General features: G+C 44.0%; 1 protein-coding gene and 1 long non-coding RNA gene across 3 annotated transcripts in view; one reads left to right on the top strand and one right to left on the bottom strand.

Annotated features, from left to right (window-relative positions):
• Positions 1-21,455, top strand: part of ADARB1 (adenosine deaminase RNA specific B1) — a 169,531-nt gene that overhangs the window by 118,497 nt on the left and 29,579 nt on the right. For both annotated transcript variants that reach the window (XM_074189941.1, XM_074189940.1), the window contains 4 exons: positions 3,991-4,105; positions 6,337-6,505; positions 9,604-9,752; positions 10,289-10,457. In XM_074189941.1, the coding sequence (XP_074046042.1) occupies positions 3,991-4,105; positions 6,337-6,505; positions 9,604-9,752; positions 10,289-10,457 (602 nt within the window). The remainder of the gene's footprint in view (positions 1-3,990; positions 4,106-6,336; positions 6,506-9,603; positions 9,753-10,288; positions 10,458-21,455) is intronic.
• Positions 1-21,455, bottom strand: part of LOC141489168 (uncharacterized) — a 52,502-nt gene that overhangs the window by 11,581 nt on the left and 19,466 nt on the right. The gene's annotated exons all lie outside the window — the stretch shown is intronic.

Here is a 21,455-nt window from a genome sequence, read left to right as displayed (position 1 = left end):
ACCCCTGATTCCCTGAGGCTCAATCCAAAGGCCTCTGGGGACAGGTGCTGCCATTGCTGAGACCCTGCCCAGGACCCTGCTTCTGCCTCGCATCTCCAGGGGATGGGAGGCATCGTGATGCTGACCTAAAGTGGGTTACCCTGATCATCCTCAGAATGGTTGCCCTAGTCTTAAATCAGCCCATCAATCAATCAGTCAATCAATCCACATTGATTTAGCACTTTCTATAGGCCATTCCCTGCACTAAGTGCTGGGGACACAAAGCCTAAAGGTGCTCTCTGCCCTCCTGCAGCTTATAGACAATTAGATAATGATACAAACAAGTCAGAGGGTAAACTTTTCAGTCATTTTAGTTATGTCTGACTCTCCATGACCCCTTTTGGTGTTTTCTTGTCAAAGAAACTGGAGGGGTTGACCATTTCCTTCTCCAACTCATTTTGCAGATGAGGAAACTGAGGCAAACCAGGTTAAGTGACAACCAGTGTCTGATGCTCAGGAAGAGGAGTTTTTCTGATTCCAAGCCAGAGCTTTATCTGCTGAACCCCCTTGCTGGCCCTAGAGGATAAAGAGGAAATAATGAACAGAGGGAAGGCCCTGGAATTGAGAAGGGTGGGGAAGCCTTTCCGGAAAAGATGGAATTTGGGGTGGGACTTGAAGGAAGCAAGGGAACTCAATGGTCAGAGCAGTCCAAGCCTGGGGGGATGGCCAGAGAGAAAGCTGGGAGCCCAGAGATAAATTCCAGAAGCTTCCCTAAACTCAGGAACTACAGGGAAAGGACCAGTCCATCTTGGGAAGGGCCCAGCACACTGACCCAGTAGAGACCCATTCATGCTTTTGGTGACTGTCCTCCAAGGCCAGTTGCTGTTGTGTTGGATGCTGAAGGTCATTTCATGTGTTCAGGTCAACCAGCAAGAACAGAGCTGTGCCTTCTCTTAGGAGACTTTGGGGCAGCTCGTGTGTCTTGGTTGACTACCTTTCCACCCAAAGCTTCCCTTCAGACTGGGATGGCCCACACCACCCAAAGCGCCATGCCAGTATTCCTTCCCACTGCCTTCTCTCTCTTTTCCCACTGATTGAGTCCCTTCTGTACAATCCCCCAACCTGTCCTTTAATGGCTCCTCTCCCATTCAGCTTTGTGCCATTTACCCCACGTACTATATTCTCTTCAATGACTCTCTTGATAATTGACCCTTTGTTGGGTTTTGTTTTCCAGCTCTTTCCCAAAGAGCTGTATGTCTCCATCCTCCTGCCCTTGGCTAAAACATGTTTTGGAAGTACAAGCTGGTGGTGGTGGTGGTGGTGTGTATGTGTGTGTGACAAAGCTGGGCATGGGCTGCAAGCATCCTCCTTCAGTATGAAGTCCCTTTTATGAGTGGCAGGCCCTTATCCTTCTTTTCCTGCAGCCAGGGGCCAGGAAACAATGCCATCTTAGCCTGCGAGGCACAGTATCTGGGCTCAAGGAGGTCATCTTCTTTGAGCCTGGTGCTGAATTTCAGGGAGGACCCCTTTTAGGGAGGCTGGGACAGCATCAAAGACAGGTGAGCAAAATGGTGAGGGATGAGGGCAGTCAACCAGGCTACAGGAATGCAGAAGTTCATCCTGACAGGGTCGGGATGAGGAAGAACACATGTTGGCTGCCTCTGAGGATTTGAAAGACTCTCATCTGGAAAAATGAGTAAATGCTTTTTTCTTGGCTCAAATGACTGAAACAGAAATCTTGGATCCTAGGGTTAGGGAGAGGCTCAATATAACTAGATATTCCTTCTCGACCACTGTGGAGGGGGCTGCCACAGTGTATTAGCCCCTTGCACCAACATGTAGAGAAGGTTCATATCCTCTGTGGTTGAACAAGAGGAGCTCTGAGGCTTTCTTCCAAGATGATAGCTCATACCCGAATCCTTTTCCAAAGAACAGCCATTCTTTGAGTCCACACCTCCTCCTCTACTCTTGACCCTAGTTCTCACAGTGTGCACATCCACCTACTGACCTGACCACAAGCCATCCAGACCTGAGATGCCAGGTGATACCAAGGTTAAGTCAAACAACACATTCCTGGGGAGAGTTGCATGGGAGCAACAGGGTTGGTATCAGATCTGAAGCTCTCCATTACCCCAAGGCCATCATTCCCTTGCAGAAGACCATGGTTCAAGGAGAGACTGGAGAATGATGGTCAGGTGGGGAAGGGATCCCAGTCTCTGAGGAAGACCATGGAGCTCATTTTGTCTGACCTACACAGCGAGTGTCTCGAGTGTCTCGTGTTGTTAGGAAAGCCACACTCAGATACCTTTGCTCATTGTAAGAGCAAGGGTTTGATTGGTTGCATTATTCCTTTGAAATCAAGGACATTCTCAGTGCCTGATGACCAAGAATGAAGAAGTCCCTACCATCTGCTGATGTGGGATGAGGACAGGGAGCCCTGCTTCCTGGATCCCTTCATCAGTCAGGTTGACTGGTGCAGTGGGTCCTTCCCTGGTCTAGGCCAACCTGAGGCTGGGCTTGAACTCACTGAAATTTGGAATAACTCAGGTGGGTCAAGTTTATGTCTGGGGACTGCCTGCCCCCCAAGGAAGCTTTCTTTTCTGGGGTCTAGCTGAGCCCAACCAACCCGTGGCCTGGGCCAGAGTTCACAAGTCAACCTCCACCTCCCAACCACTCAATCAAATCTACTCCTAATCAGATGGATGTGGGGTCAGCAGGACATTCTTCTGGCCTTTAAAACATCTGAAGCCAATTTGATTTGTAACTTGACCCCTCTCACCTGCAGCTTTTTCACACAAATAGTTTTGTTCCAACATTTTCCTTTTCTTGAGGCCATAAAGGCATTTACTTTATTTAAAAAGTCCACTTGGGTAGAGGAGCTGGGCCATGGAGGCCAACTTCATGGCCTGGAAATCTGGAGCTCAACCCTCTCTGGCCATTCAGAGTTAGCGGCATTTCTGAGCTGCATTGGTGGATGGACTTCTCCCCGCCCCCCCCAAATATCCCAAACCAATGAACATTTAGGTCCAGACCAAGAAGGAAGAGCCGTTTCTACTCACACGTCTTTACCTAGAGAGAAGGTTGAGCATGCAGTCGGATAGATTTATTTTCTCCTTTCTTTACTATTGTTATTCTATTTATTATCCCTTTCATTTCTGAAGCATTTGTGATCTGACAACTCAGGTGGATAAACTGATGTAGAGTAGATCAGATAAAAATCATCTCTTAGTCAGTGTTCACTGTGGACTAGGCTGGTCCTGCACTAAGCACTTTGCAAATACCGTCTCCTTGGACCATCATGACCTTGCAAGGCCAGTGTTGTCTTTAGCTCCATTTTACAGGGGAAGAAACCGAGGCAAGCCTTGGTGAAGTGATTTGCCCAGGGTCACAAGCTTGTGTCTTCCTAACTTTAGCACCTGACTCTCTCGACTGCACCTGGGAGCTGCCTCTCGATTAAATAAAACTTAACCTTTCTTGAATCTAAAAATGTTCCTTTTCATTGACATGTTTCTCCTCTTTGGGTCCAAGGCCCCAGACTGTTTTCTACTATCATTGGGCTTTACCCTTGGGTCAGAGGGATCTGCAGAACAGTGTCTTCCTAAGAGAGAGGCCCTGCAGCGTGGGCCTTCCAGGTCCCAGCTATTTTGAAGGGAATGTTCTGTAGTAGGTGATGTCAGAGAATCCAGACAGAATTGGTGGCTTTCTTCAGGAAAATGAATGTTTTTAAATGGTTGTCATAAGACAGTGTTCTCCTGTCATATCCTAGGTACAATGCTGCTGCTCTTAAGGTGAGTATCACCCTGGCCAGGTGGATCAGGGTTCGCTGCACTTTTGCCCCAGGACAATGGGGAACCCATCTCCTGAGGGTGGCCATGTATGGGCAACAGTGCCCCCCGAGGAGCCTGGTTTGCCCCCCTTTGCTGGTGGGGAGCAGAGCATGGCCCAAGCAGAGATGAGGACTTTCTGCCAGAGGGATCAGCACCTAAGGGGGGGGTCTTCTGGGGTTCCCAGGTTCTCGCCGATTCCGTGGCACGCCTGATTGTGGAGAAATTCAGTGACTTGACGGACAACTTCACGTCGCCCCATGCTCGGAGAAAAGTACTTTCCGGAGTTGTCATGACAACAGGTAATGGAGTCATTGGGCTGATGGAAGAGCAGGGTATCCTCTTGTGGCCTGGATAGGGGCTGGGGGGGGGAGGGACAAGAAGGGATTTTTGTCTGGCAGATACTGGAGCCTTTTCTTGCAGTGAAGGAAGGGGGTGGGGGAGGCTCCTCACAGCATTGGGGCGGGGGGACAAACTTGATCCACCCACAAAGGAAAATTCTTCCCTCAACTTCCCAGCCACCCATCTTTACAGTATTGGAAAACAAATGTGGCCCATTTATTGGTAGTTCTACTGCCCAAGGGCTTTCTCCTCTCCAAGCTGGGAAGGTGTGGGAATGCAAGGATAAGTGGTCCCATTTCATAGACAGGAAATGGACCCTCCCAGAGCTGAATGTCTAGAGAAAAGCACAGCTGGGACTCCCATCCAGACCCCTCATGCTTAGGTTTGCTGCTGAACTACACCTGGTGTGGTTCTTTGGTGCTCCCTCCTCCTGGCTCCCCCAGAGTCCTTCTAGGTGGGGGGGGTGGCAAAAGTCTGACCAGACTAATTCTTGGGAGGGTAAGGGTGAGAGAAAAGAGGGAAAAGGGAGGGATGGAGAGAAAGAGCATGAGAGAATTTTCCTGTGAACAAGGGTGTATATTCCTGTTCATCTGTGGCTGCTTCTTTTGTATATGGATTGCTTTTCTTATTGAAGGACAAAAGCTTGCTAACATTCCCTTTAGACACATTTGCCACAGTCTGTTTTAACTTTGCTTAGAATTTCTCAAATCATAGATCAGGCAGGGGATTGTTGGCAGTTGGCCATGGACTTCTCAAGGTATTTTCTACCTTCTGACAGGTCTAGTAAGGTGGTTCTGTTACTACTCAAGAGATCACCCTTCCTAAGTGGGTTGTCAGAACAGCTTCCTGGACAGGCCCAGTGGATTTGGCAGAAGTCGCAAACACAACCTGGGCAGTGCCCTAGTTTGCAGGACTGCCATTTTGTTATTGTGGTCAATACAAAAAAAAAATGGCATGACCAAAAGAAAAAAGACAAGGTGTTTTTTTTAAGTTATCTTTCCATCTCTCCAACTTTGCTACTTTTCACATCTATAAAGGGGACCCAACTAATGCCACTATGTCTTCTCCCCCACTCACATAAGTAGGCTTACTCACTCATTGACTCACTCATCTCAGATTCACTGGTCCTTCATGAGGCAGAGAGCATGCCTATGAAGTCTTCAGGGTAAAGGCAGCTGGGCCAGAGGGGGGCCCGCATCTATGACATGCTTTGGGATTTTTTTTAGAGCAGAAACAGTCTGACAGGAAGATAGTTTTCCTTTCCTTTTGCCTTACGAAACATGCAGGATTTGTGAAAGCTGCTAATCAGTGGGGTTGCCCTCCCCGCCGGGGGTATCCAGTGGTTGACTGAAGGATCTCTATCATTACTATCACTATAAAGAGCTTTTTCATTGGCCATCAAAGCTCAGGGAAACTTCAGCTACTTATCTCCCTTGAATCTGGGCAAAAACGGAGTTGGGGTTCACTGTGTCTTAGAGTATATATGTGTGTGGGGAGGCCCAGGCAGGAAGTTCTTCATGGGTGCCATTGTACAGAAATCTGCCCTTCTAAGGACCCAGAGGGGCCTTTTTCTCCAGAAATGTCACTTGGTTTTGTTTTTCAAATGATTCAAGAAAAGAAGGTCAAGCAATGGAGGGATTGATTTCAATTCTTCTGCAAGTTCAGTTGTCTTGTATTTTGATTCAGTATAATTCCTGGATGACAGACCTGCCTGGTGGGTGACATACTTTTAAATGGTTTCTTCCATTGTTTTCCCATGGCTGACCTCATAACCTTGTTTAACACCTTGACCGCTGAGACTGGTCACAAGGCCAATGGAAGCCCCCAAGCAATGGGATAAGTCTTAATGATGGTTTGCTGTCTGTGCAAAGAAGGATATTAGGTATATCCCAGGAAATTATTCCAGTGTTCCCCAAAGAGTTCCTCTGAGTACTATGAGCCACTCAGTTCTGTGAAAACCACCCCTGGCCTGTTCTGCATTGGTGAGGGGTTTTGTAAAACCAAAGTATAATTTTCATCAGAGCCTGGTATGATCCAGATTGCCATGACTTGGCTTGTGGGGTGAATCTCCAAGATACCAAGTCATCCCCTAGAGTCTGTCAGTCATTAGAGAATGGGCAGAGTCTCCAGAGAAGTGACCAATCAGGGATGGAGGGCTCGTGGACCAAGGGGACACATCTTTGGTTCCCAGGCACAGATGTCAAAGATGCCCAGGTGATAAGCGTCTCCACGGGAACCAAATGCATTAACGGGGAGTACATGAGTGACCGAGGCCTCGCCCTAAATGACTGTCATGCAGAAATCATATCTCGGAGGTCCCTGATCCGGTTCCTGTACACGCAGCTTGAACTCTTCCTGAGGTAAGTTCAGGCCGATAGCACTTGAGACACTTGACATTTGAGAGGTTGGTCCCTGCCCTGGAGTAACTCAGCATAGTGGAAAGGGAAGCAGCAGCAAAAATTCAGAGTGTAGACAAGGCCAACCCAAGAGAGCTGCTGAGGGTGACAGAGGAGGGGGACGTGGTCCTCAGCTCCCACTGTCTGTCCCAGGTCACTTACTTCTGTTTTCTTTTCTTTTTTTTTAGTTTTTTTTTTTTTTTTGCAAGGTAAATGGGGTTAAGTGGCTTGCCCAAGGCCACACAGCTAGGTACTTCTGTTTTCTTAAGAGACCTCATGTAGTCATGGAGATGTCACTTTGGTCCAGTTATTGTGTCCAGAAGCAGCTGGATATAGTGGTGTCTAACCACTTTTACTTCTAAAACAACTATTTAAATTTAGCTTCTGTCATCAAAACAATTTGATACTGATTACAAAATAGAGTTAGTTTTAGAAATCAATGCAAAAGCTTAGATACAGGATAGACAAAAGCAAATGAACTCAAAGACCGCAGTAGTTCTTGGTTAAGAACTCACCATTGTGAGCAAAAATGCTGAGAAAACTGGAAAGCAGTCTGGCAGAAACTAGGTAAAGACCAGTATCTCTTATCACATAGCAGGACAAGTTCCAAATGGGCACACAACTTAGACATAAAGGTTGATATAAAAAAATTAGAGAATCAAAAAGAAATTACTTTTCAGTTCTATGAATAGGGGAGCAATTCATGACCAAATAGGACAAAGAGAAGAACACAGAAGATAAAATGAACAATTTTGATTCCATAAAACTATTTTTTTACACAAAACAAAACTAATACAAAAATTGAAGATTGCAACAAGATTCTATGATAAAAGGCTTCATATCTGAGTTATATATAGAACTGAATCAAATTTGTAAGAATAAAAACTGAGAAAAAAGAATATGAATTGTTTAATTTTCTTTTTTTAAAAAAGAAAGATTTTATTTCTTTTGAGTTTTACAATTTTTCTCCGATTCTTGCTTCCCTCCACCCCCCCTCCCACACACAGAAAGGCAGTCTGTTAGTCTTTCCATTGTTTCCATGGTATGCATTGATCTAAGTTGAATGTGATGAGAGAGAAATCAGATCGCTAAGGAAGAAAAATATAATATAAGAGATAGCAAAATTACACAATAAGATAATAGTTTTTTTCCCCCTAAATTGAAGGTAATAATCTTTGGTCTTTGTTCAAATTCCACAATTCTTTCTCTGGATTTAGATGGTTTTCTCCATCGTAGAGAGCCCCAAATTGTCCCTGATTGTTTGACTGAAGGGATGAGCAAGTCCATTAAGATTGATCATCACCCCCATGTTGCTGTTAGGGTGGATAGTGTTCTTCTGCTTCTGCTCATCTCACTTAGTATCAATTCATGCAAATCCCTCCAGGCTTCCCTGAATTCCCATCCCTCCTGGTGTCTAATAGAACAATAGTGTTCCATGACATACATATACCACAATCAGCCATTCCTCAATTGTAGGATATTTACTTGATTTCTAATTCTTTGCCACTACAAACAGGGCTGCTATGAATATTTTTGTACAAGTGATGTTTTTACCCTTTTTCATCATCTCTTCAGGGTACAGACCCAGTAGTGGTATTGCTGGATCAAAGGGGATGCACATTTTTGTTGCCCTTTGGGCGTAGTTCCAGACTGCTCTTCAGAAAGGTTGGATGAGTTCACAGCTCCACCAACAGTGTAATAGTATCCCAGATTTCCCACATCCCTTCCAACAATGATCATTGTCCTTTCTGGTCATATTGTCCAGTCTGAGAGGTGTGAGGTGGCACCTCAGATTTGCTTTAATTTGCATTTCTCAAATAAGTAATGATTTAGAACAATTTTTCATATGACTATGGATTGCTTTGATTTCCTCAGCTGTAAATCACCTTTGCATATCCTTGACCATTTGTCAATTGGGGAATGGCTTGTTTTTTGAAAATTTGACTCAGTTCTCTGTATATTTTAGAAATGGGTCCTGTGTCAGAAATACTAGTTGTAAAAATTGTTTCAAATTGGTTAGTTTTCAAAGGAAGAAACTCACTCTATCAATAGTCATATGAAAAAAATTATCCAAAACACTACTAATTAGAGAGAGGCAAATTAAATCAACTCTGAGGTTCCATCTCATACCTATCAGATTAACATTATTGGCAAAAAAGAAAATCACAAATACTGGAGGGGCTGTGGGGAAACAGGCTCATATTCTGTAGTGAAGTTTTGCATTGGCCAGCCTTTCTGGAAAGCAATTTGGAAGCATGGTCAAGAATGAATAAACCGTACAAATACTACTAGGCCTATATAGCCCAAAGAGATTAAAGAAAGAGCAAAAGGAGTCACATGTGCAAGAATAGTTGTTCTTTTTTATACTGGCAAAAACTGAAATCAAGGTAATGCTGATCAACTGGAGAATGGCTTCCTAAATCTTGATATATAAGTGCAATAGTATTGAGTCATCTGAAATAATGAAAGGAACGGTCTCAGAGAAACTAGGAAGACTGGTATGAGCTGTTATAGAGTGAATTAAGCACAACCAGGATAAGAGTTTATACAATAAAATCAGTATTATAAAGACAAACCATGTTGAAAGACTTAAGAACTCTGCTCAGTATAATGACCAAGTATAATGATCAAGCAGGTTCCTTACTGCCTGTGGGAGAGAGAGAGACAGAGACAGAGAGAGAGAGAGACAAAGATATGATGAGATATAAAGTTACACCTATCGAACATGGCTGATGGGGGAATTTGTTTTAGTAGACTATGAATATTTGTTACAAGGGCTTGGTTTCTTCAAAAGGGACAGAGGAAATCAGTGCTTATTAATTAAAAACAATTTAATTTAAAAATAAATGAAGAGAGAATGAAGAAGGAAATGATCCTAGGTTTGGAGGATATGAGCACCAGCAATGGTCCTCAGGTATGACTTAATTGAGGACCTGGGCAGCTGGGAACTCAAGTGTGTGCTGTCAACATTCTTAGATAATCAGAGTATTCTACCTTTAAAAACTGTCCCCAGCCGGGAGGGCCCAGTGCAGTCCCTTGATTTCAGTTCTGCTCTGTTTCAGTACAAGAGAGGACCAGCAGAGATCCATTTTCATGAAATCCCAGCGTGGAGGCTTCAAGTTGAAGGAGACTGTCCAATTTCATCTCTATATCAGCACCTCTCCATGTGGAGATGCCAGGATCTTCTCACCCCATGAAGCAGCGCAGGATGGTAGGTGACACTCTCTCTCTCTCTCTCTCTCTCTCTCTCTCTCTCTCACTCTCTCTCTCTCTCCCCCCTCCCTCCCTCCCTCTCTCTCTCTCTTTTTAGTTTTTGCAAGGCAAATAGGGTTAAGTGGCTTGCCCAAGGCCACACAGCTAGGTCATTATTAAGTGTCTGAGGCCAGATTTGAACTCAGGTACTCCTGACTCCAGGGCTGCTCCGGTGACTCTCTTTAGGGACAGACAGTTACTTGAGTCGGGCTAGGAAGGAGCTGATAGTCAATGATGTTCTAAATCAATAATTAAGACTTGAAGATAGACATCCTTTCCAAGGCTGGTTCCTCTGGGCTTATTCAAATAACTGAGCTATTGCGAATGGTCTCAGCATCCCAGAGTAGTCCAAAACACTGACTCAAGGGGATACCTCACCCTTGACTCTCTCCCCAAGGGCCAGATTTGGGTGTGTCTTGGCAGTAGGGAGGGTGAGTCTCCTCCGCTCCTGCAGACTGGCCTCCCCAGGGCACTTCACCTCTGTCTCTCTCTCAGATCAGGCAGACAGACACCCAAACAGGAAGGCCAGAGGGCAGCTCCGGACCAAGATCGAGTCAGGGGAGGGGACCATTCCTGTGAGGTCAACAACGACGATCCAGACCTGGGATGGAGTGCTGCAGGGGGAGCGGCTACTCACCATGTCCTGCAGTGACAAGATTGCCAGGTGAGATGGGGGCCTGCACTGCTACCATAATTGCAAAGGACTGGAACCCCTGTTGCTGGAGGACTTCCCGGCCTGTGCCCATGGATCTGGGTCACAACCCTGGAGAACCCCATGATGGCCTCAACTGAAAGCCCTCCCCACACTCCTGATCTGTTCCCTCTCTATGTTTAGAGAGGACAGTGACCATGGGCAGCCATCACTTGGGTTTGTCCATTCAGTGCCTCACTTCCTGAGACATTCTGGAAAATTGGAAGCAAGGAGGACTGGGGTGGGGGGAATGCCTCTTCTTAGCATGTCAGTTCTGTGCCTGGCTGAGGTCTCAAGGTCTTTCTGCCCTAGTTGCCCTCAGTCACTGCCCATGGACTGGCTTCCCATATGAACTCCTAGCTAGAATCAGAATAAGAACAGAATAAAGAGACAGAGGCCAAGACAGAGATAAATGGGAGTGAGAGAGACAGGGAGATAGGTGAGAGGAGGAGAGAGAGTGAGAGAGACAGAGAAAGAGACAGGAGCCACCCCTCCCAGCAGCCCATTCCTTCTCTTTGCTGGGTAGTCCAGCATGGCTGCCACTCCTGTCTTCTTAGAAACTGGCTCCAGGCCTTCCCCTGGACTGACCTCTCTACTCCCACCATCTTCCAGCCCAGTTTCCAGGCTTACTTTTCTCTGTGTCTTTCCAAGGTGTAGTAGACAGTAAACACTTCATTAATGCTTTTCGGTGCCATCCTGTGTATCTGCATCCCTGGTCCAAGTCCTTGGCCATCGACCCTTCCAGCCCTCCTCAGCCTCCTTTCCTGGCCAGCCTCACTGTTGGAGGGAACTTGTGTTTTGATCCTTCCAGTCATTATTACCTCCACATTTAAATCTTCCTCCTCCTTAGCATTTTCACCTCTGGTTTCTTCCTACCCTTCCATCCACCACATACTCACCTCTATCTTTTGGGGAGAGAGACAGAGCTAGAGGCAGCCCATGGTCTGCCATTTTGTTTTTCTAGAAAACCATTCCTTCTAAGCTGTGCAGCTGCTAGGCTACTCCCTCCAAAAGACTTGGTGGATGGGTTGGAAATACTGAGTTGGCTGCCATGGAATCTGCTTGGAATGCAGACTGTCTCCCATCTCTTGGGGGCTTAGTTTCCTTGCTTGTAAAGTAAGGGGGGGTTGGGCTTCTAGTTCTTTGGGGAGGTGCTGGAGAGGGGACATGGCCTTAGGATGGCACATAGAAGCTGGTCCTTGACTGGAGCTTGTCTGCCAGCTGCCAGTGTGGTGTGGCCAGAAGGGGCCTTTGTGTGGGGGTCAGTGTCTGTGAGAGTTCCCTCAGAGCCTCCACCTGGGTCTCAGATCTGCTTGGCCAAAATCATGTAAGCAAAAGGAGCTGCTGCCCCCTCCACCCATAGACTTTCCACTCGGGACTTATGAGAACGCAGTCCAGGATAGGGTGTACCTTCTCTGATGATGATGCAGATAGTTTACGGAGGAAGCCTCTGCCTCCCTTGGGGCAGTCATGAGCATAGGTGACATGGATCATCTGAATGCTTTCATCCCCATTTTCAGGTGAGAAAACTGAGTCAAAGGAAGTTCAGGGGGGTAGTCTTAGGTCCTGCAGCCAAGGGAAGGGCTGGGCCAGGAATGTGGAAGTCCTGGTATGAGGCCAACATCTCACAGTGAAATTAGATTTAGCCAAGGGTCACATTTGGATTTTTACCTTGGATTTTCCCATCAGAATCAAGAATTCATCCTGTAGATGACTGACCCATTTATTCCTATGTGGCGGGGGGCATCAATATGTTGGCATTTCTTCTCTGTAGAGAATGATTTTAAATAACCTTACTTTGAAAGTTTGAAACGTGTTTATTCATTTCTGTCTAAAAATGGTAGAAAATCATATTTTGGAGGGATTGGAGGAGTGTTTCTATTTGAGATAATTTTCAGTCTAAAAAGGCAATGGTTTGTTTTTTCCTTTGAGGACAGCAGTTGCTAGACTTGGCAATCTCTCTCTCTCTCTCTCTCTCTCTCTCTCTCTCTCTCTCTCTGGAACTCAGGCTGAGACCACTTTCTTATGCTTGTCACCCCCTTCCTCCCGAGCCCTCCCCGTGATCCCCTGGAAGGCCACAGCAGGAATCTCCTGCTCAATGAGACTTTCTCCTTCCCAAACCTGGCATCAAGGAATGGAGAAGCTTCCACCTCTCCAAAGGCCACCCCCCCAAAGCCTTTTTCATCCTATCCTCCCTGACTGATGGAGAGGTTCCAGAAGCACCTTAACCAGCTCAGGCCACAACCTCTCTTCCAAGACCACAGACCCTGAGTCTGAAGCTGCAGGGAGTCAGGTCAAGCCAGACGTTGGTCCGTGAGCAAATGATTGAAATCCAAAGTGGACTCGAGAGTTCAGATCCTGACTTTTCTCTTCCTGTGGCCCTAGCCAACTGCCCATTCCTGTGTTGTGGTCAAAACCCAGGCCCACATTTTCTTGGCTGGAAATTATTGAGAACCTGGTTGTTCTACATCTTCTCCATTTCACCATCCAATGGGAAGACTGTATCTTCTTCAGTATCTTGGTGTGAATCACTGGGACCAGTGTCTTTGAGGCTTAGGTTTTGAGGGTGGGAGTGGAGGTTGGACCTGTTACCTTTGTTATCGACAGCCAGTCATGGTGCAGGAGGAAGGTCTTGGGGACCCATCCCTCAAAGGCAGCACTTGAACCCATTACTCATTCCTGACAAGTGAGGCCAGCAGTGCTGGCACATTCTCAGCCCTTCTTTTCTTGGCTTTTGTGCTTTTGTGCTAGTACATCCCAGTTTAGGCCTCAGACCAGAAATGATGGTATTTTTTTTTTGGAAAGGAGGGAACAGCACAACCCAAGTGCTGACTGAGTGGCCTGGGGAACATGCCAGGGCCTGGCTTACTTCCTTTGCCATCCTTTCCAGGGACAAGAAGAAGTTTCATTTGTATTTCTGCCCAGAATGCCAACAACCCAGGGAGCAGCCTAGGCATTATTTCCTTACATAGCTTCTCGATTGAGATCTGATTGTAGGAGACCTAGCCTGACCTCAAAGAAGCCCCTCTTAAATGTGACCCAGGGTCACTAAACCCTTCCAAGCTCAACCTCTACAGACAGAGCCTGATGGTCAGAATTCTAGGTTAGACCTTCCTCGCTTAGACTCTTAAACACTTATTGGTTGAGTGGTAGAGACTCTTCACTGTTGTGGTTGCCTTCCTCTGAAGATGCCAGCTTCTCCATGAATGCACTTCCCTCATCATCCTCTGCTCAGGGCAGGGCACCACCCACCTGGAGGGGCAGGTGATGAGTCTCTCGATTGTGCCTACCTATCACATGGTGAATGCCTGCCTTCATGGGTGACCTAAAAAAAGCTGTAGGGGTTTTTTTAGCCATCATCTCCTCCTGTCAATTGAAATCGGGCTTATAGCCCTTCAAACCCCAAGATGTTCTCCTACTCAGCACTGTCAGGGAGGGAAGTAAGCATTTATTTAGCATCTTCTGTGTGCTCAGCATGATGTTGTCTCATTTGGTCCTTACAACAGCCCTGTGAGATTTGGGCTATTATTCCCCCCACTTTATGACTGCAGAAACTGAGGCAGTAGCAAAGGTTAAGCCACTTGGTCCCATGGCTCATGTCTGAAGCAGAATTTGAATTCAGGCCTAGCCCTCTGTGCCCCCAGAGATCTAGTCAGGTTTCTCCTGGCTTTTATTAGTGATGTTACTTTTTCTGTATCTATGTGGAAGACTTCATATTTGTTCCTATTAAATTTCATTAGACATGGTTCAGCCCGGTCCCTGACTTGTGGAGCCCTTTCTGAAGCCTGCCTCTTATCCAGCAGGCTAGTTAATCCTTCCAGGTATGTCTTTATCCAAAGCCAGTGACTTAAAAAGAAGAAAGTTTACCAGTGCAGGTCAAATCCAGTTCCTTGGGGCCCTCCATGGAAGATCCTCCTGGGGATGTTGATCCATGAATGATGAGGCTTTGGATCCAGCCATTTGACTGACTTTGAAAGAATTAACACTTGGGATTTTCTGACCTATGTCTTTGCCCTTGCTACAGGAATAGCATCAGAGGCTCTGTTTTCCAATGTACCAAACAAGCAACCTTTTCAGAAAAGGAAATGCAGGTGGTCAGATACAACCTGTTTTCAACTCTGTGATTTCATCTTTCTTTACCTGGAGGATAAAGCAAATAGTCAAAATGGCTGGAATAGAGAATGAACGAGTGATGTCAAACTAGTCTGGAAAGATCAACTTGTGCCAAACAGAAGCATTTGCATTAAGTCCTGGGACCCTATGGAAGCACAGGTCTGTTCTTTAGAAATATCAATTTGATGGTTTTTGAAAGGATGGACCGGAGAGAGGAGGGATGAGTTTAGGAAAAATAATTATTGGGATATTTCAACAGTCCATGGGAGAACAGACCAAGTAATGAGGGCCTGAACTAAGGCAGTGGTCAAGCAAGAAGACCATAAGGGGACAGGTGAGAGAATCTACCATTTCTGGAGTTGATTGGATATAGGGTGAGGGAGAATGGGGAATCAAAAATGATTATATTGATACTTTGGTGCCTTGGAAAATGGTGCTACCCATGAGAGAAAGAGGGAAGTCCTAAATAGAGACATATTTATAGGGAAAGAGAATATGACTTGTTTTAGATGTGCTGAGTTCAAGAAAACAATGGGGCATCTAAGAGGAGATATTTGAGGGCAATTGTAGATATGGGGCTGAAGGAAATTAAGGGCAGGAGATGTCTTCTTGAGAGCCATTTGTATCAGTGTGATATTTGAATTCATGTGGCAGATAGAATCATGTAGAGAGAGGAGGGCCCAAGACAGAGTCTTAAGGTACACCCAGGTAGTTGGTGGGATGTAGATGATGGTCCTATACAGGAGCCTGAGAAGGAGCCGTCTCATTGATGGTGGGAGTATCAAGAGAGAATACACTTCATGAAAACCTTGAGAAGAAAGACTTTCAAGAAGGAGAGAGAGTAGAGGGGGCCAGTCAAGAACCATCAGATACTACAGAGGGCCCAAGAAAGAAGAGGACAGAAAAAAACCATTTGATAGAGCCATTAAGACTCAGTTTTGGTAATCTTGGAGAGCAATGTTTGTGTAGAGTAGCGAGTATGATTTCAAGAGAGATTTAAGTGAGAAAAGCAAAAAGTTAGGAAGTAGAGCCCATGAAGATAGACAACCATGTCTAGTAGTTATTCTATGAAAGGAAAGACAGATGGAGGCTAATAACCTGAGGAAATGGAGAGTCACAGGGAAAGATGGGTGAGATCTAGTCACATTCATAGGCATCAGGGAAGGAATCAGTATCTAGAGAGACTGAAAATAAGCGAGATAAAGGGGAATAATTAGAGGAGAAAACTCCTGAAGGGGATAGGAGAGGATTTAAAAATAGGAACCATTAGTTTGGTCTTGGCAAGGAGAATCCCATCTTCATCAGAGATTGAAGCAAAGGAGAGATATTTGAGGTGGCCAGAGTTACATACAGGCTTTCTAAAACTTTGGATTTGAGTTTTGAATTTCTGTTCTCTGATTTAACACCTTATCAAATTGTTATTTGAATAAGATTACAGAGGATCAGGAGGACAAGTGTCTGATCAAACAGTTGGTAGGATGAACACAGAATCCTGGTAGAATGGTAGGCTTCATTAAAGTGAGATCATGACCAATGATCCTGTCTGGCTGCTGAAAATTTTCCAGATCACCCAAGGGATGTTATTGGTGGCCCTGTTTTCTAAGGTCAGCTTTCATTGATTCTCCTACATCATTGATAGAGTATGGGGACCCGGGAACAGAGATGGGGGGCAGGTTATCACCTCATCTTGTTATCCTAGAAGGACTAGGGGAGCTGGTTTTGATGGTTTGATTTGGAGACTCCCAGGTCTAGGGCTCAATGGGTCAGAGAGGGCCAGGGTGTTGGTGTCCAAGGATTCAAACCTGGTCCCTCTCCCTTAAGATCCAGGTCTTGGTCTACTATCACTCTGTCTCTTGGTGATTTGGTAACTTCAAGGTGGGTACACTGGCAGCAGCAACTGTGGGCATATCCCACTTCAACCCCCAGATCTTGCCAGTCTAGCCATATCAATGAATGGGGATAGGGAACATGACTCAATGTGCTTTGTGTCTCTCCTTATGTTCTAAAGCCAATAGTAGAGCTCCAAGAAGTGAGGCATTGAATTAAATTTATTATTCAAGTCATTGTACATCTGAAATAACTCACGAAGTGCTATCTAAAGTTGGGAAGATACATAGTACTATGCCTATTTTACGGATTTAAAAAAACTGAGATTCAACTCCACTCCCCCCCCCCAAGACTTGTCCCAAAATCGTAGTCTCAGAGATGACAGGTACATCAGGGACCACTGAGTCCAACCAACTTCAACAGATGGGACTCTACCACCTTCCAACCCAGTCCATTTGACTGAAGTATGGGAGGAAGCTTTCCTCGCGTTGCATCCAAATCATCCACAACAACCACTCCCCTACTATGGCTCTTCCTTCTGGGTGAAACCAAACCATTTCAATCCCATTTGAAGATGACAGGTCCTCACATACACAAAGACACATCATATCCTTGTAGACTCAGTGTCCCATATTCCTTAGACCTGTCTTCAGTCAGCCTGGACCCAGGGCCCTTCACTTCCTTTTCTCTAGGTGCTGATTCCATAAGATAGATGTTGTTGTTCAGTCATTTTTAGTTGTGCTTGACTCTCTGGGCCCCATTTAGGATTTTCTTGGCAAAGATTCTGGAGATTCCTTCTCCAGCTCATTTTACAGATGAGGAAATTTCAGTAAACAATAGGTTAACAACAGGGTTAAGTGATTTGCCCAGGGTCACTCAGCTAGAAACTGTCTGAGACTGGATTGGAACTCAGGGAGTTCTTCCTACCTCCAGGCCTGGTGCTAAGATAAAGGGTTTGTGTCAGAGTTGGATTACATCTCAGATCTGAAGTATGTCACTCTGCAGTGAGCCCCACAGTGCTTCTTCTGACCTGGACTGCTCTTGAGCTAAATGGGTCTTTATTCTTGCTGCTTAGAAGATTAAAATGAATTAGGGGCATGGATAGAGCACTCAGCCTGGAGTCAGGAAGTTCTGAGTTCAAATATGACCTTAGATACTTTCTTACTGAGGGAGCTGTGGTAATCTTTGTTTGTCCCAGTTTCCTCATCTATAAAATAGGGACAATAACAGCCCTGATTTCCCAAGATGGCCATGAGAATTCAATGAGATGACAATTGTAAAGTCCTTAGCACCATGTCCAACACAGAACCAACTCTGTAGAAATGTGAGCTTTTATTATTAGTCTTAGACTTAATTTACCAGGTGTTTCTAGGATTTGGGTAGAGGTCAGAAAACCAGAGAAAGACTGTCTGCCTCCAAGTTGCTATCAAGCTCATTGTGTATAATTCAATATAGTTTTCATGGTCATGGAATAACTCTCCAAGTGGTTAGAAAGGTGGATGTAATGGAGGGTCTACGACATTAGTCATAAATAGATTGAAAGATTTCTGAAGTCAATGACTGATCCTCAGATTCTAGGCTTTTCCTTATTCAAGTCACTCCAGGCAATGAAGAGGCATTTATTTTGTTCTAGGTGCTACGCCAAGCACAGAAGGTTCCAAGAAGCTCAAGAGTCCCACCCTTCAGGGGTTTAGATTGAGACTGGGGAGACAACATGTAAAGTGTGAATGAGAATTCTTCTGAAACCTCCCACCCCACCTCCTGTGGCTGAGCCTTTGATGCTTTCAGGACTATCCAACCTTACTTTTAAAAGTTTTTCTTGAAACAACAGACAATATATTTTGATTTGCCATTTAATGAGAGTTCTGTAAATAGCTTGGCTTCATTTATTAAAGCATATAGTAAACCCACAGGAGGACCACATAAAATCTCCCTGCCAGCCACATGCTGCCCTTGGACCTCATTTTGGACAGCTCTGCCTTAGAAGGCAAAGCAGTAAAGTGATCCCCTTACCTCCTTAAAAGAACTCCCTTACCCTACAAATTACAGGTTCCTTCCTACAATATCCCACTATTTGGTGGAAAAGTCCCAAATTTCTAGGAGAGCTTCTACCATGAAAATTAACCTTAAACTAACTCTGAGCTCATAAGTAATGATGGAGAAGAAACATAATACACACAAAAACAACACAGTCTTTTTAGAATTACCAATATAAAAAAAGAGTTTCTAAATTCTTGGACTGGGGACTAATGTTCTGCTAGAAAAGCAGAACCTCCAGTGCCATCTCTAGTCTCTGTCCCAGGGGAAACCCAGTCATTCCCACCAGAAGTGGGAGGCAGGAAGTAGACTACAAGAATGAGCAAGTAAACAAACAAACAAACAAAAAAGGATCCCCCTAAATAGTCATCCACTCAAGACACAGACCCAGAAGAAGACAATGACATCACAAGTGCCATAAGCAAACCTCAAAGAAAAGCACAGCTTGGGCAAAAGTTAAACTAGAATTCCTGAAAATGATGGAACAAGTTGTTTTTTTTATGATTTTAAACTAAATGCAAATTAAATGAGAGCACTAGAGGAAAAAATTGGAAAAGAGATGAAAACTGTGGAAGAAAAAAATGGAAAAGGAATTAACAACTTAGCACAAGAAGGTACAAAGCATTGCCCAAGCAACAAATTCCTTGAAAATTAGAGAGGACCAAAGAGAAGCCAATGATTCTATGAGACAAGAAATACTTTTTTAAAGTCAATAAGATCTTTAAAAATAGAGAGGAAAGTAAGGTATCTCATAACAAAAACAACTGACCTGGAAAAACAGTTCAAGGGGAGATATATAAGAATTATTGGACTAGCTGAAAGCTTTGACTTTAAAAGACAGAGAGGGAGAGAGAGATCCTAGACATTATAGTTCAAGAAATTCTAAAAGAAAGCTTCCCAGATCTTTTAAAAACAGATAGAAAGAATCCACTGATAATTTCCTAAAATTTGAAAAATGGAAATTTCTAGAAGTATAATAGAATTAAGAATTTCTAGGTCAAAGAAAAAATATTACAAGCAGCTAGAAATTAATGTTAAATTAATAAGCCACAGTAACCATTATACATGTTCTAGCCATCCCTTTCCCTGCTGTAAAGAGCAGAGATCTTAGGACAAATGCTCTTGAAGGGAAAGGATATAAACTTAGAACCAAGAACAGTTTATCCAGAAAATTTTAGTATAAACCACAAGGGGAAAAATAGATCATTAATAAAATAGAGGACTTCCATACATTTCTTTTTTTCCCCAAGGCAGTGGGGTTAAGTGACTTGCCCAAGGTCACACAGCTAGCTAATTATTGTCTCAGTTTGGATTTGAACTCGAGTCCTCCTAACTCTAGGGTGGATGCTTTATCCACTGCACCACCTAGCTGCCCCTTCCATACATTTCTGATAAAAAAAAAAGACAAACTATAGAAATATTTTAATACAAACACAGGAGTCAAACAAGGAACAAGACAAAAAATCATAAGGAAATAAACAAGGGTGAACTTTCTATTCTAACATGGAGGAATAATACATGTATTCACCCAAAACTCTGACATCACCAAGGGTCAAAGAGGGAGTCTAATTAGAAGACCTAGGACTGGTTCTGCTGTACCTTGATCTTAAAAAAAGAATGAAAAGATAGGGAGAGAAATATATTGAGAAAAAAGAGGAAGAATGGGGAAATTATTTCATGTAATAATGGTGTGCAAGAAATATATACAAACAATGAATAAAAAGTATGGGGAATGGGCAACACTTGAACCTCTACCCTCAATTGTATACAGAAATGAATCTCACTCAACAGAGAAACAAGAAGAAAGAAGGGAAAGGGGGAATAATAAGGGAAATTTATGATAGGGAAAAGTCTTAAGCAAAATATTTTCTAAAGATAACAAAAATATTTATAGTAGCTCTTTTTTCAGTAGCAAAGAATTGGAGGTTGAAGAATTGCTCATCAGTTGAGAAATGACTGAATCAGTTATAGTTTATGAATATGTTGGAATGCTATTATGCAGAAAGAATCGATTGAGGGAACAGTTTGAGAAAAGTCTGGGAAGATTTATATGAATTGATGAAGAGGGAAATGATCAGAACCAGAACAATTCATAGAATGACAGCAGTATTTTAAGACAAACAACTTTGAAAAACTAGGAACTTTCAGCAGAATGATCAACCACAATCAATTCCAAAGGACTCATAATGAAACATGCTGCTTACCCAACAGAGGCGAAGGACTCACAAGTGCTGTTTAAGACACATTTTCTTTGGATAGGGCAAATGTAGGAATTTATTTTAGTTAACTATAAATATTTGTAACAGAGGCTTTATTTTTCTTTCTATTTCAGTTGAGAGTTGGGGAGGGTGGCAGCAGTGAAGGCAAGGAGAGAGAGAAGATAGAATTTTTCTGAGTTGCCAAAGATAGTTACAAAAATGGAAAATTCAGTATATATGATTTTGAAGGGAATAATCTTGGACCTTTTTAGTGGTAAAATGGGAGCACTGATGAGTGGCAATGATATCAGGGGCCTATAAGGAAGATGGATGTGTTTTGAAAGAGTGTTTCTTGTGTTTGGTGTGGTGGCAAATTTAACTGGCATTGCAATCCTCTATCCATAATCTGTTAGTCTGGAGTAGATTGAGAAATATTTGGTGGGATCATGCCTTCCTGATTCTTCAAAGGCATCTTCTCCAACTGGCACAAAGACCATTGTTGAACAGAACTGCATTGTTCCAAGTTAAGGAGGTCATAAGGTCCTATGCTTGTCTCACCATGCATCATGTCTTCATCGATAATGGATCCAGTCCCCAATTTCTGCCATTTTTATAAGGGTATCAGCCTGATTGTTCAGTTCAGTAGAGAATGCATGATATCTCTGGTTGGTTTTAACATGCCTTACAAACACCTGCATGTGATGGGAAATGTCAGCAAAATTCCTCCATTGGTTTTGATCCCAAAGGTCAAATTTAATTGCTTTCTTAGTATTGTTTTTTCCAGTCTCCAGACTAT

The sequence above is a fragment of the Macrotis lagotis genome, chromosome 5 (assembly GCF_037893015.1).
Source record: "Macrotis lagotis isolate mMagLag1 chromosome 5, bilby.v1.9.chrom.fasta, whole genome shotgun sequence".
In the NCBI taxonomy this organism is placed as follows: domain Eukaryota; kingdom Metazoa; phylum Chordata; class Mammalia; order Peramelemorphia; family Peramelidae; genus Macrotis; species Macrotis lagotis.
The sequence above is the reverse complement of the archived record's forward strand: the minus strand, read 5'-3'. Positions and strand labels throughout refer to the sequence as shown.